At 42.4% G+C, this 16,212-nt stretch overlaps 1 protein-coding gene across 1 annotated transcript in view; it reads left to right on the top strand.

Annotated features, from left to right (window-relative positions):
- eml5 (EMAP like 5) overlaps positions 1–16,212 on the top strand; it is a 57,839-nt gene that overhangs the window by 39,418 nt on the left and 2,209 nt on the right. Inside the window, exons 21-40 of the mRNA XM_080784483.1 lie at positions 1,234–1,375; positions 1,486–1,638; positions 3,785–3,916; positions 4,054–4,142; positions 4,606–4,782; positions 5,337–5,538; positions 6,013–6,139; positions 8,465–8,543; positions 9,503–9,632; positions 9,998–10,096; positions 10,700–10,720; positions 11,846–12,019; positions 13,224–13,432; positions 14,185–14,342; positions 14,473–14,587; positions 14,719–14,907; positions 15,002–15,174; positions 15,270–15,432; positions 15,544–15,647; positions 15,726–15,879. Coding sequence (XP_080640609.1) covers positions 1,234–1,375; positions 1,486–1,638; positions 3,785–3,916; positions 4,054–4,142; positions 4,606–4,782; positions 5,337–5,538; positions 6,013–6,139; positions 8,465–8,543; positions 9,503–9,632; positions 9,998–10,096; positions 10,700–10,720; positions 11,846–12,019; positions 13,224–13,432; positions 14,185–14,342; positions 14,473–14,587; positions 14,719–14,907; positions 15,002–15,174; positions 15,270–15,432; positions 15,544–15,647; positions 15,726–15,879 — 2,790 coding nt within the window. The remainder of the gene's footprint in view (positions 1–1,233; positions 1,376–1,485; positions 1,639–3,784; positions 3,917–4,053; positions 4,143–4,605; positions 4,783–5,336; positions 5,539–6,012; positions 6,140–8,464; positions 8,544–9,502; positions 9,633–9,997; positions 10,097–10,699; positions 10,721–11,845; positions 12,020–13,223; positions 13,433–14,184; positions 14,343–14,472; positions 14,588–14,718; positions 14,908–15,001; positions 15,175–15,269; positions 15,433–15,543; positions 15,648–15,725; positions 15,880–16,212) is intronic.

The raw sequence follows: 16,212 nt of genomic DNA, 5'->3' as shown, positions 1-16,212 counted from the left end.
GATGGATTGAGCTTTTAGTATGAAAACAACATGAGAACAACCCGAATACGGTACAACAAATCCAAGCTGTGCCACCCTAACTCAGTCAAGGTGGGAAGGGTGTCGTGGGGGAAAAACAGAGCGGGTACATATATTTTCTTAACCACTTAAGGGCTTATGCCCCATATACGTGTACATAATGGTATGACAAATAACAATAATTGATCTACAACCTCACAAATCATCGTCTCACAAGACTTTTCGGGCATACTTATTATCAAAGTCTTACCAGAAGCAGGGATAAAATAAAACGTGTCATAAAAATCCTAAAAATAAATGACCAGAGTTTTGCAGCCTGAATGGGTGTGAGCCCGCAATGACAATAGAATAAGGTTATGCCAGGATATTTTGGATTGAAGATGTGCAGATGCACTGACTGTCAGTGCCTGGAACTGTCCTCTTCCTCGTAATGTCATTACAAAACTGTTGATCTTTGTCTTACGTAACGCCGCAGAATCACAGACGCCATGGCTGTAAAGACTGATGGATTACTGCTGCAGAATCTTAGACCATTCATTTAGTTAAGTGGTCCCTTGGTTCTGCCAGGCTCCCCTGAAATTAGACGGCTACTGTAGTGCTAATGTTATTGATTGTCCATTTGAAAGGCTTTAATGCATATAGGTAAATTGAAAATTCCTATGGGTGAAATACATTTTTTTATTAATTATTTCATTCATCGATGGTGTCTTCTGGTGGTGTCTCCTTACCATCTGAAATCCTGAGCCTCAATGAATAAGGATAGTCAGACAGGAATACTGGTATACAGTATATGTAATAAACATATTATAAGCCCTGCAGGCATTGTCTCAAATGAAGCTTCATGCCGGAACCTGAAAGCAATGTAACCTTTGAGACAATCCAATTCTTTTAGGCTGTTTCATAACGGAATACCACTGTGTGACCTTTATAAGGTGAAAGTGCATTGAGACATTCTGAAAGAAATCTTTCATCGCTTTCAACCTGTCTTCCCTTTTTTGGGCATGCCACTTTGGATAAAAATACACAAAAATAAACGAGCAAGAAGTTCCCAATCTGTCATGATGCGATGCCTTGAGATTAATGAGCAGCGTGTGTGTGTGTGTGTGTGTGTGTGTGTGTGTGTGTGTGTGTGTGTGTGTGTGTGTGTGTGTGTGTGTGTGTGTGTGTGTGTGTGTGTGTGTGTCTGTGTGCGTGCGTGCGTGCGTTTGGCTGCAGGGTCACATGGAGGGTGAAGTATGGGGCCTGGCCACACACCCCCACCTCCCCCTCTGTGCCACTGTGAGCGATGACAAAACCCTGCGCATATGGGACCTGTCCTCCAGCCACTGCATGCTGGCAGTACGAAAGCTCAGGAAAGGTGAGTCACGCGTCCAGACACCACCGTCTCTCCTCCTGTTTCACAGTGGTACACAACATATACGAGGTCCATGCGGCCCCCTGTGTGAACAGACGCCTTTTCCTCTGCAGGGGGACGTTGCTGCTGTTTCTCCCCTGACGGCAAGGCCCTGGCGGTGGGCCTGAACGATGGCAGCTTCCTCATTGTGAACGCTGACACCCTGGAGGACCTGGTGTCCTTCCACCACCGCAAGGACATCATTTCGGATATCAGATTCTCGCCAGGTCTGTGACTCAACTCCCCTGTCCCCCAACCTTTGTCTCTCCCAAGGGAAAACCCTCCTCATATCCATGCCGCTGTGCAGAGGAGCTCAAACCAAAACCAAAGTCTTATGTAGGTGGTTGTTTTTATTTATTTATTTTTAGAGTAGTCAATTATTTTTACCCCTTCTTTTCTCCCAATTTAGTTGTTTTAGTTGCCAGTGAATTCCTCCTCACACATTTGTGTGTTTCCTCTGCTTTTGTACCCTACTGGCTCACCTGCCATTGAGGAGCCATGCAGTGACAAAGATCACACTGTATGCACCAAAAATGTTGTATACTCAGCCAAATCGGATGCGCCACGGCAACACTTAGTGTATGATCCTGCACAAAATACTCAAATGAGCAGCACTTCTTACTTTCAGTTTCTGATTTATTTAGGCCATTGTCTCAATGTACAGTACACCCTGGTGCCCATTCATCTGGTATGGTGTGCGTACGTGCATAAACTTAAACTTGGCAGTAGGCTACACGATATTGCAGTGTAACAAACGATGAAATTAATTATCAGTTGAAAGTAGAGCATTGTCTGTTCATGAGGAAGAGAGACCTTGGTGCCTACTACCTTCCTCTCCTCTCCTCTCCTCTGCTCTGCTCTGCTCTGCTCTGCTCTGTCCTCTTCCTCTTTTAGTCTTTATGTTATTGTATTATATAACATAGCTAGTTCTATAGCTTATGTGAATAGAGACTGTCATTAATAGCAAAGATAGTAGTAGCCTAATAGTACTGTCATGGGAAAGGGGGGAGCAGTTGTCTGACCCTTGGTTCCAGGGAGGCCCACTCTCACCTGGACCAGGGGAATATTATGTGGTTAACTCTGTAATGAGGCCAGACAGTTGGAGAGGAAGGGGAAATGGTGAGCTCGGACAAAGTGAGAGGAAGAAACTCTTTATCCGGGACACTTAACCTTAATCTACAATGCAAGAGATCCTGTTTCTCAACCCTACACCCATGGATCCACCCGCACGATATGGTTTAGGAAAGTCCACACTAAAGGTTTATGGATCTTTATTGATTTTTTTCCTTTAGGTTAACTAGGGCAAATTTGCTAGTTTTTGACCTGAATTCAGTTGTTCTGTTGTGAAAATTACTTTCCGATGTGTTCTCAAGAGATCACTCTTAAAATCACTGGAAAGGGTCTGGCAACCTACTTAAAATGCAGCTTGTTACGTAGGCTAGCAGAGGTTTTCCAGCGCTGAGACACAGAACAATGAGGTATTGTTGGTTTTATTTACAGAACTTTCAATTGCCATTATCAAAGTATTTTAACAGACAGGCTGCCCATTCCATGTTCAGCCGGTTCAGGTGCTCTTCCAGCCAAGAATCCCTGGTGGAGCAGGGTGGTCTATTGTCTATTCCTTTCCATTTTTACAGGATTTTACTTTTGGTAGATAAACAATGTCCGGAGCTAGTTAAGAGTAACTCCAACGATATCATCAGATTGTTGACACAGCAGGCATGCTATTGGACATACAGAGAGAGATGAACATTAAAGACTGATATTACTTCTAATCAGAGTGATTTAACAACTGGACAACCTAGATTGCCACAATTGTGCCAACATAGATCTTGGTGTTTTCCGTCCATGTTGAATAATCTAACTGGGGTAATATCAGCTCTATTCATAATCTTGTATTGTATAATCCCAAATCTTAGTAGACGTAGATGAGCTCAAAGACAACCACCAAGACAACCACTGAGAAGCCTTTAGATATTCTAAGGTCATGCTCCCAATGCCATCTGGACAGAAGAATATGCATTAGTGACAGTAAACATTAAAATGTAACTATCTTTTGACTAGGTAGATTTCTTAAAAAGCTGATCTCACTCTGAACACGAGGCAGAATCTGTCCCACTGTTTTAATGTGGAGTGGTAAGTTTAATGTAACATGACTCATAAGTACCAGAGACTATTCAATTTGATGTACAGTATGCAAGACATTTGGTGTTGATCGACCAAGTGGTTTGCGAAATTAACCCTGGACACACAGACAGACCCTTTTCTAGATGTCTCACCCCATAGGAGCCATGCCATAAAAAATATATTGTGTTATTGCCACCAGACAACGTCATGGCTCGTTAAACACATTCTACTGTGTTTACCCTGCAGGGACAGGGAAGTACCTGGCCGTAGCCTCAGTCGACAGCTTTGTGGACATTTACAATGTGATGAGCAGCAAAAGAGTTGGGGTGTGCAAGGGATCCCTTAACTATATTACCCACCTGGACTGGGACAAGAGAGGTAAGCAGGCTCACGAATACTATTACCATGCTGCTCAGTGCTCATTCATGTACCTCTTGTGTCAGGAAAGTACACTGTTACTGTGTAACTCGTTTTAGATTGTAATTGCACACACCGGGTTCCGCTCTACTTCACAGGAAAACTATTGCAGGTGAACACTGGTGCTAAAGAGCAGTTCTTCTTTGAAGCTCCTCGCGGCAAGAGGCAGACCATCCCGGCAACAGAGGTAAGCAGCAGCGCTGTATCAGTCTTTGCTGTGCTATGGTTCTGCCACTGTTGGCCTACATTTCCCCCACAGGATGCGTGCGTGTGTGTATGTGGGGGGGGGGGGGGACTCAGTGAAGGGCACTGAAGCATTAACACGGCCCAGTTTTCACCAGTATTGTTCTAATTATGGTAGTGGAATTGGGATACTTGGGGTTTTTTTTGGTGTGACATTCACACACCATGTGAAGCAAGTGGTGCAGGGGAGCATTATGGGAAACAAGGGTTAGACATGATAGATGCCGTTAAGGCTTGGTGCTGGCCTGGGTCACGTCTCAGTGGAACCACTGGTGTTCCTTTAGTCCTACTTGGCTCACCACTCCCCTCCCCCCTCAACCTCCTCCTGACACGATGTACTCGACCTCCTTGTCATTTCTCCATCGTTTTCTCTCCCTCTCCCTTCGCCCTTCTTATATCCTGTTCAGGTGGAAAAGATAGACTGGTACACATGGACCTGTGTCCTGGGACCGTCTGTTGAGGGCATCTGGCCTGTGGTCAGCGAGGTCACTGAAGTTTCTGCCGCTTGCCTTAGCAATGACAGAAAGGTCTTAGCAACGGGAGATGACCTGGGATATGTCAAGCTTTTCAGATACCCTGTCAAGGTAAGACAAATTGACTACTTGGAGCTTCCGGGTTGGAACTGTGGAGATTAGGGCCGGGGTTTGGCTGCATGGGCATTCCAATGAACACAGTTGGCTGTGTTCACAGGTGGGGAAGCTGATTGGGGAGGGGATTCTCTGTCTCTGCACTAGTAACTCCTACAGATTGGTCATTGTTGGTCAACAGTGCCTGTTCTGTTCAGCAGGGAGTGGAGCTGAGGAGGCTTCCTCTGCACGCATTATGTGCAACTGATGAAACACATGGTTGTCTGTATACACCCTCCCCAAGACCAAACAGTATAGGTTAGCAGTGGGACTAACTAACTAGTTAGTACATGCATATGGGGCAGAATTGGCTAAACTAAATTGGGAGAAGAAAATAAGAAAGAAATGGACTGCTTGTACCCTGCGTGGTTATCAGTGTTTTACTGTCTGATGGAGATTCTCATCAGATTTTTGTATCTCATGGCTCAAGGCAAGAGTGTTTTAAGATTTATGCTAATGTTATGTTAATGCTGTTATGTCACAACTTGATGCCAATCTCACACATGTTATAGGGAAAATATGCAAAGTTCAAACGATACGTGGCCCACAGCACGCATGTCACCAATGTGCGATGGACCCACGATGATAGCCTCTTGGTGACGGCAGGTGGGGGCGATACCTGCCTCATGATTTGGGCCCATGAACCAGAGGGCCACCGGGAGATTCGACAGTGTGACAGTGAAGAGTCTGACATTGAGAGTGAGGATGATGGTGGTAAGATGGTTCTTCTTCTTATGCTCCTGAACTGGCAGTATCATACCCAAAATTAATTGCATGAACAGAAATTCCAGGCGTTAGGTTAGCGATTGTTCCGTTTAGTTTTAACTGAGTGATTCTCAATCTTTATGGCTGATGACCCCTAAAGAATATTGGCCAATAAGTCTCATGACCCCCTAGAAAAGGTCACTTAGGTAGTCTGCAATGGGAAAAGGAAAATATGCACCTCTTCCCATACCTGTAGTTCCACCAATGTGATGACATTCACATGGTGAATCCATATTGAAAGAACTCACTTGCGGGTGTGTTTCTCTGTTTCGGTCAAGTGTGTTTTATCACTTGCGGTCGAGGGTGTTTCTCACCTGTCAGTGTGCCCAGACCAATATAGGCGCACCGCACACACATATACACACACAAACCTCCTCTGAAAGATTTTCCCTCCCATCTCCCATTTCTCCCATCATTCATCAGGTTATGACAGTGATGTGACGAGAGAGAATGAGATCAATTACACCATCAAGGCCTTATCCACCAATGCACGACCCATGACAGGAGTCAAACCCCACCTACAGCTGAAGGAGCCCTCTGTGGATGAAAGGTAACCGGTAATGGAATCATTCTAAGGCCTATAGACCAGTGGGTACCTCATACACAATCATAGAACTCCATGAATTTGGGGTGTCATGTATCGGTTTCCATGTACTGTATACTGTACATGGCTTCTGCATCAAAATGACACAAAACCACTGCCTCAGTCAACTGATCTTTTATATTTTCTGCATTTATACTTCCAATTCTTTCCCTGTCTCTTGGAAATAATTTGGTATTTTCAACTCTTCTTCTCTCTTTAATGGCTGTTCATCTGTCACTGTCCTGCTCTCTTCTTTAACACAACTTGAAGGCAGGGGGTGGTCAGGTAAGATCCTATGTTTACATCTCCTTATTGAGCACAAATGATGAAAGCACAGGGTGTGGGTCAAAGTCATGGCAAATGAGGCAAATTAACCTATGGCATCTCACATATTAATAAATATGCTATTTATTTGTTTTGTGTGAAGCATTGCCTTGTTGTTGCTATACAAATCAGATTTCCTTCCCTCGCCTTACCTCACCAGCCAGGTGAAAATAAACATGATGTGAACATGGGCAACCTAGAAGTGTGCATGTTTGAACTGCAAAATGTCATCTATAACACAAGATTTGAAATGGTTGAGACAAACCTTTAAATTAAATCGCTCTCATGAGTCTCATTCTTCTATGATTAATAGTTCAGATTGAAGATAGGTTTGACAGTGCGTTAGTAACTGACTCAATATGTCAGATATTGAGTTAGATATTTAGAAATATGAAAATCCATGGCTCTGCATGTGTTGCGATTTGACAATGATAACAGCATATTTAGTTAAATATACAGTGACTCCGTCGTACTGTAGTGTATAAATTAGGCTTTAGAAATACCCAAATAGCAGATTGAGGCTGATACAGCACATCATTTGTAATTACATAATTACACATAATTATATCATAATAATAATGACTAATTCTGCATTAGTGCAACAAGTATTCATTTGCCATGTACTGCAAGGTCTTGAAGAAGCATAATTCCCAGACATTAGCTTTTCCCAGGGTGGATGTTTTCTGTTATTCTGAGTTACGGGGGGGTGATCAGTGACAGACGCTCTGTGCTTTGGCCGTTATTGATTGGCTTTGGACTGTGGTGAGAGCATCCACACACCAACAGGGCAGTGGTTGTCATAGAGATGGCCAGTGGTTGTTATGGTTACACCGTGGAGCTGACTGATATATTGTATGTTCTTAGTGACTTGTGTGTTGTGTTACACTGTGTTGGTGGGCCCCGCCAGAGACCTTTAAAAGCCTCATATACCTTGTTGACCGGGGTCCTTACTGGGCTCCCTTCTTTTTCCCTCGACACCAGTGGTTCTCAAAGTGGGGTCCAGGGACCCTCAGGGTTCCTTGAGGGGGTTTCCAAAACCCATACGGGTCTGTAACTCTGAGATTGTACAAACGGACCCATAACGGTCCATTTGGTTCCATTTGTACACTCTCTGACATATCGGAGTCCTTGAAATGAAAACGTTTGAGAACCACTGCTCTACACCAAATCTCTTTGCTGAAAATGAGCCGAACTACAAGCTCTGCGCTTGTAGATCACAAAGTACTGTGAGCTTGTAGATCTTCTGTTTTCACCAAAAGTTTGCCTATTTTTATCGAATGTTCACCTATGACTAGAATAGGGCCCTAAAGTTCATGTGGTTAAATGCTAATACCTGCTATTTCTTTGTTACTGCTGTCGTTCGTTAAGAGGGTCCAGGTAAGCTTGTGTGTTGTGTTGTGTCCAAATCCAGTGGTTCTCAAAGTGGGGTTCCTGGGATCCCGGAGTCCTTGTGGGAGTTTTACATTTTATATATTTTAAATATTTTAAATATCTTTAGAAAGTGTTTGAGAACCACTGTCCTAATCTACATACTGTCTCTTGATTTAATTCAGAAACCCTGAATAGATGTACTCTTACTTGAAAGGCTGTAACAGTTTACACACACATTTCTCCCATCATTAGTTGTCCTCCGGTCACTGCTCGTTTAACCCATTTAGGCCTGACCTCGAAATTAAAAAAGAAATCTTCTAAATCCTCCAATATTTTCACGATTTTTCAAAAATAGCAGACCTACACATTTGCCTGGCCTCTGTTTTTAAAGCCCTAGTATATTTGTACAGTATGTCTTCATTCATCCACAATAAACGTATCTTCCATCTTGACCACTGTATACTGCACAATGGTTAATAATCCAATAATACATTTTAACTACTCTACAATACACAGTCACTTTTTGGTGTGTATTTGTGTGCGTTGGGTTTTGGTGTGTATTTGAGTTCTACCACTGAAGTGTTCTGTCTGTTGCAGGCCTCCTGTCAGTAGAGCCTTACCACAACCAGAAAAACTACAGACCAACAATGTTGGAAAGAAGAAGAGGCCAATCGAGGTGAGATAGATCTAGACCTTTTCTCAGATCAGATACCTGTATCAGTATCACGTTGTGAGATTGTAGATCTGCTATTTTTGGTGCGAGAAATGACATGCATTATAAGACACATCCAGTTGAAATGTCCAGGTGTAGGCCAAATAAAAGAAATATGTCTGCACACCGGAATACAGCTCCTTGTTCACAAATGTATTGGGGAAACAACATTTGATCCTTACAGATCTTCTTCAAGAAATTAAAAAAATAAACAAAACAAAAAAACTGATAATAATTAATCAGAAGCTGAATTGTTTTTATTGCCAGGTAATTTGTGAGGTTGGTGCATTACAAGCAAATGTATAGATATATTATTTTCAATTATTTACTATTTATTCAAAATACAAAGCTAAATGATTATGTACTGTGTGTGTGTGTGTGTATACATACATATGGAATATACAATACAATCTACAGACTACAGATACTGCTATAGCAGTATTGGTAGATAAATAAATCAATATTGATTATTGCACATATACATTCCACAAAGCACTTATAATTACGTAAATAAATAAATCAATTATTGCACTTTGTTGTATTGAGCATACATCATGTACTCACTCACACAGAGGGCACTAGTATTTATACAATCATATAGTGGAACATTACACATCTGACGTCTGTTTGTTCATTTCTGTACTGTTCTGGCTGGTGGAAGTGAGGCCATCAGTAGGAGGGAGGAGTTGTGTGTGTTTGGGGGGGGGGTCACAATTCCAGATACTTAGTGTACGTTGCAAATGTAATAATTTTATCCGAAGACGGTGTGTTCCCATACACTCTCCAGACCACCTCCTCGGGGACTCTCTGACGATGCCGTAATTGAATAACGAACGTTTGGCATTTAGCTAAAAGCATCCCTGTTGTCATGGAGTCGACCTTTCCTTGACTTTATGCTGCTCCCCCCCCTACACCTCCCACAGGATCTGGTGCTGGATTTGGTGTTCGGTTACCGTGGCAACGACTGCCGCAATAACGTCCACTACCTGAACGAGGGGGCAGATATCATCTACCATACAGCCTCTGTGGGAATCGTCCTCAACTTAACCACATGTGAGTGACATAGAGCACTAAGAGCAGTGCTACCCCTACTTTTTCATGTCAAAGGCCCTCAAATTGATAGTTATTTAGCCACGGACTGCCGTCCCCCATCTGAGAATATGTTGTGCCAGGGACCTCCATACAAACATATTCCAAAGGTTTCAGGATTTTGTTTGTTTTTTCCTCAAGATTTTTGAAAATAGCAGATCTACAAGCTCTCAGTGTGTAGATATGCTATTTCCGAACAATGTATAAAATTGGGTTAAAGATATTTTGTTTTATATTATTAACAAATGTTGTGTGTGTGTGTGTGTGTGTGTGTGTGTGTGTGGTGCGTTCGTGCGTGCGTGCGCTCCTGTCTTATCTTGTTCTTACAGCCTGCCAAAGTTTCTATGTAGAACATAGCGATGACATTCTGTGCCTAACAATCAATCAACACCCCAAATTCCCCAACGTGGTGGCGACTGGCCAAGTAGGTATGTCTGTGAGGAGTTGACCTCACGTGTCACAAGCCATTATTTTTCTTCCCTATACTGCATGTTGTGTTGTACACTGTGTTCAAGAGGGATTACTGTACATGTCAGTGAATCCGACCACCAACCCCCACTCTGATTTGATCTGTGTTCCAAAGCAACTAACCTGCATAATCGCCATCTATATGCGGTTGAATTATGGAGGAATTAGCATTCACGCTGCAGGGTTTGTTATACACGGGCACTTTCTAAAAGACGCAAGCTCTGAAAGGGCTGCTATTGTCAATTACTTTCTTAGTGATTATTCTATTGACCACCCCATTGCTTTTTTGATTGAACTAATTATCGAGAATCGCGTTTATTTGTTACGTTTTGTACAGATCTACAACAACACAAATCTAATTGATTTTATTATACCTTGTTGTCCAGCAGTGTCGCACAATAGTGTCACTTGATAATGTCACAAAAATCTATAAGCTCACAACGCATTGCATCGTGACGCGTTGTGAGCTTACTGTTGTGAGTCACTGTACTCTACAATAAATAATAGCAGCATATATACTGTATGTCTTCCTTCCATCATTTTTCCTATTTTGTTTTTTTCAGGTGATAGTGGTGATATGTCAGGTAAGGAATTTTCTGAAATGCATTGTTTATTTACCAAAGTATTTTAACAATGACTAGTGTACTACAGTTTGTAGTCCTGAAACACATAAGTGAGGTTCCCTCATCATTATTTCAAGTGCTTTTTACCAAAGGGTGTCTATGATATAAATGACAGAGGTCTGCTAATATCTCAAGTCTCAAAATCCAAATAAGTGTGTTGATTTGTGGATATTTATCTGATGATATCTCATGGTGGAGTTAACGAATATGTCGTCCCAGTAGCTCCCTGTGGGATTCATTTCTTCCACAGAATAGAATTATACAGGTCCATTTTTAATTTGAGCATTCAGAATTATTTCCCACAATTGCAAGGAAAAAATAAAAACCTCAGGAGTCTCAGATATTAAGTAGCAATTGTAAGAAAGATACAAAAGAATCGCACCAGTGCGAACTGAGCGGTGGAACTGTACTTTTATTGTTATAGTTACTGTGTGTTATAGTTACATAGTGACTGTGTTATAATACTGTGTTATAGTGTGTGTGGTGCTTTGGAGTGCCTTGGAGCCAAGCACAGTTGTTGATCAATAGGTCCTATTCAGACAGGGGTCAAAGGTCCTACTCACACACACACACACACACACACACACACACACACACACACACACACACACACACACACACACACACACACTGCTCAAGAATACTTGGAATTTTGTAGAAATGGGCTTATGGAGAGCATAATATAAATGAGTTTGGACTTAAAAGATACTTTTGAAACACTGTCACCTAGTGGTCATTTCGTGTTAGATCAGTGGTATGCAAAATTTGCTCCAGAACACATACAGCAGATCTGCCATACGGACACACACAGACCAACACCAACCCTCTTATAGACGGCTAGCCTCCTGCTGAGCCATGTTGTAAAAACACCTTAACGTAAAAGTGAAGTGATTTAAAGACCGCCACTGATTTGTACTGTTAATCTAATGACCACTATAAAATGTAATTTTAAGTAAGTAAGTTAAATCACATTCATACTACAGGATGACTACTTAATTTATACTTCATACTTGACGGTGTCACTTGAAAATGAATTGATGTCCGCAAGCGAGCAGTTCAAGTTTCCTTCTGTCCTTTCTCTCTCAGCTACGTCTCCTTCCATTCATGTGTGGGATGCCATGAGTAAACAGACGTTGTCGGTGCTGCGCTGTTCTCACTCCAGCGGGGTGTGCGCCGTCAGTTTCAGTGCCACGGGAAAACTCCTGCTGTCCATTGGCCTGGACCCAGAACACACACTCACCATCTGGAAGTGGCAGGAAGGTAAGGACAGGTCTGCTCAAATGGACTGTGAACGTGTTGTCTTGTCCTTCACTTTCACAAGATGAATTGTGGTGCTCTGGTTAATTAGTTCTGCAAAAGTGTCCATAGATCAATACCCTGGCTGACGTTCCCTGACCCCTTGGTTTAATGACTAACCTTGCACTCTGACCCCTTTGGTCAAATCCTGTATATATCTCGGATAACTCACTGTTTGTAATCTGGTGACCGGTTATTTAAGATTCTGTGTAAGAATTCAACTATTTCTTTCTGTTCGATCCTTAAAACTCCTGCACACAGTTAACAGCGTGATCAAATGTATGGTTTTATTTCATGGTGACATGAACAGATAGTACAGCATTAAAATGTGTAACAGTTCTCTGTAGCTCATTCTGTATTTGGCCTCATTAATTGTTTACAGTTGCACTCAAACACGTGACCTGATACATCTTACGATATACCGGTATGCACTCTGTACGTACATACATCTGTAATTCACGCATCGAACGAAAAAAACGTTCTCACGTAACGAGAACCGTTCGACCGAACGACTTGAAATTCGACACACGTGTCGCAGGCGACCCGAGGGAGTGCAGAGCACGGCGTCGGGTTGGTTGGATAGGCGTTTGCCCGCCATGGCAACCTCAGCCTAAGCTTGATTTGTGATTTGGCAAATTCCCCACATCTGTCAAATTCCCCAAAACTGCCATTTGATTACTTAGTCAGTCCAATTTTCACAGTCAGTTTGCACTCTTCAGATGTTATCTACACATTCTCCACAGACGTTTTCAACTATACAATGACTTTTCCATATGGGCACAAAAGGGACACAGACAGACAGACGGTTACAATGGGTACTCTGACAACGGGTAATGGGTATTACATAACAGGGTTTGGCATGCATTCCCTATTTGCATCATTCGCGAGTAGGCTGGCACCCAACGGGCACTTAGTAGTCTAGTAGTTTAAATACCAATACCGGCCAGCAGCAAACTCATATCACAGCACATAATTTTATTGAACTCTCAAAAGACACATTGAGGGAGTGAGATTACAAATGTTTAAACTAAATCTAAACAAAAGCTAAAAAAGTCATCAAGTGGAACACTTAAACAAGTAAAATATATTATACTTAAATGGTCCAACTGACTCAGAGACTCATAAATACATTATGTGATATTATGTTTATTCTCTTTTGTCAATCAAGGTGCCAAAGTGGCCAGTCGGAGGGGTCACACTCAACGGATCTTTGTGGCTGAGTTTCGGCCAGACTCGGACACACATTTTGTGTCTGTGGGGATCAAACACGTGCGCTTCTGGACGTTGGCTGGTCGGGCGTTGCTCGGCAAGAAAGGTGTGCTCAGTACCATCGAGGATGCCCGCATGCAGACAATGCTCTCTGTGGCATTTGGAGCTGTAAGTCCATTTAAAAATATAATTAAAAACCTGAAATCTGATGTGCAATGCTTTATAAGATGCATTCATAATACTAGAAACATATGAACTATGCCCCTTGTAATTCCTGCTTATGGCATTCTTAGCGTTTGTTTAACCCATTTAGGCCTGACGTTGAAAAAGAAAAAAGAATAGCAGATCGAAAAGCTCTTTTTTTTGTCAAATATGTTTAACAGATTATAAATTATTACAAACATTATGATATGAAATACTTTTTTTTATGAAACAAAATGAAAGAAAAAGTAAACAAGACAAAAAAGAGAAAGAAAACCCTTAACCCTCCCACCCATACTGCTCAGTGACACTGCATACTATATAATAAGATGATAGAAAGCTCATGGAAAACATCTGGAAAGAAAATGGCGTACAGTCAACCATATCAATGGTATCCTGTCTATTAATTGTTTCTACTCAGGTAATGGACAAGGGGCAGCCAAACCTTAGATCTGCTATTTTTCAATAGCTAAAGTATAACATAATGCTTAAAACACCAAAAGGTTGTTCCTGTCCAGAATGGGTTAAAGAAAAACACATTATTATTATATTTAATATTATGTGATTAATACCAAATTACCTTTATAATGTCTTATAATCTTACATATTACCGTAATACATTTACAGTATCATGTTGTTCTATGAAATGCAAATGTGAATGTGCTTGCTCTGCTGCTCTATTAGGCCACTAGATTAGTGCAGCTTTGTTTTCTTTTCAGAATAACTTGACGTTTACAGGTACCATTAGTGGAGATGTGTGTGTGTGGAAGGAACACATTCTAGTCAGAATAGTGGCCAAGGCTCACACAGGGCCTGTATTCACCATGTACACCACACTGAGAGATGGCCTCATTGTTACGGGGGGCAAGGAGAGGCCGTGAGTACTGCTCTGTTTTCTATTGAATCCAATTGAATTATGTTCTGCATGTCTTGGTGTATAATCATAATTATTAAAGTAATATCATGTAAGATAATGTGGTTTTGGTGTTTATTGATCCATACTGCAGGTCTAAGGAGGGAGGGGCTCTGAAGCTCTGGGATCAGGAGTTGAAGCGATGCAGGGCCTTTCGATTAGAGACTGGACAGATCATTGACTGTGTTCGCTCTGTGTGCAGGGGAAAGGTACACTACAGTACAGTACACTACACAGATATGCGCCTACTGTAGCTGCAAATGTTATTACACTTATATAATGCTACATCTTCACTCATCAATGTTCATTATTAGAGTTCATGTTTCTCTCACTGATCCAGGGTAAGATCTTAGTGGGGACCAGGAACGCAGAGATTATTGAGGTTGGGGAGAAGAATGCAGCATGCAACATTCTGGTGAATGGACACATGGATGGGCCTATCTGGGGCGTATGCGCCCATCCCTCCAGAGATGTGTTCCTGTCTGCTGCAGAGGACGGCACTGTGCGTCTCTGGGACATCCCAGAAAAGGTCAGCACAAGCTATTTTGTAATATTGATGTCCTGACCTACTACTGTACCTGCACAACTCAATTACACAACGTTCTTGCCTTGTGGAAGTACAGAAAATGCTCAATAAGGTGAACCTGGGCCATCCAGCGCGTGCCGTCAGCTACAGCCCTGAGGGGGATATGGTGGCCATCGGCATGAAGAATGGAGAGTTCATCATCCTTCTGGTGGCCTCGCTCAAAATCTGGGGTAAAAAGAGAGACCGCCGCTCCCCCATCCAGGATATCAGGTCAGAGACTTAATGTAATCCTGTTGAGGAAAGTTTGTTCTGCACCCTCCACAGAGCAAGTCTTTGAAAATTGCCTTTTCTTTTTTTACATACAGGTTCAGTCCAGATTCACGGTACCTGGCTGTAGGTTCTACAGAGAGTGCAGTTGACTTCTATGATCTGACGCTTGGACCACAGCTCAACCGTATCAACTGCTGCAGGGATATCCCCAGCTTTGTTATGCAAATGGACTTCTCTGCTGACAGCACCCACGTCCAGGTACAGTAACGGTACATGCCGGAGAGATCTCAATTTGGGAGATCAGGCCTTGGTCTGGGCGGCGCTGTGTTTCAGCCTGTGTGACTTACAGCTTCCTAATGTCCTGAACAGATATCGACAGGCGCTTATAAACGGCTAGTTTACGAGGTACCTTCTGGGAAGCAGGTGACAGAGCAGACCCTTATTGATAGGATTACCTGGGCCACATGGACAAGGTGAGAATGCTGTGTTGAAGTAAACAGTATTGTGCACTCCATTGATAGGTCCTGCTTAACGATGTTGTGTCTGTTCAGTGTCCTTGGGGACGAGGTTATAGGGGTCTGGTCCCGAAACACAGACAAAGCGGACGTCACATGCTCCTGCGTGTCTCACTCAGGCCTCAACATTGTCACAGGGGATGACTTTGGAATGGTAAAGCTGTTTGACTTCCCATGCCCAGAGAAGTTTGTAAGTATTATTATAATACCATTTCCTTTGCTACTGATTCCATTGATAGATACAAGAACAGTATTATTTTATCTTAAGAATTGTACATCAAATCTAAGGTCTAAATGACTATGCCACATTCATCATTAGACAAACTGATCCAACCAAGGGCAGGCATATCCTGTGCCAATGAATTCAATACACTGTACCAGAGGTTTGATACACGAGTGCCAGTGTTATGACTCGAGTGTGGTGTGATCCAAAAGCACAGCAAGGAGAGGCAAAGCAGAGTTAAGCTCACCCGGGCTGGTTTTTATTCACAAACACGGGGGGTGAAAAGAGTGCAGGGATCCG

The sequence above is a fragment of the Protomyctophum bolini genome (assembly GCF_963924005.1).
Source record: "Protomyctophum bolini genome assembly, chromosome: 15".
NCBI classification, from domain to species: Eukaryota; Metazoa; Chordata; class Actinopteri; order Myctophiformes; family Myctophidae; genus Protomyctophum; species Protomyctophum bolini.
Note: the sequence above shows the minus strand (reverse complement) of the source record. Positions and strands in the feature narration are given on the sequence as shown.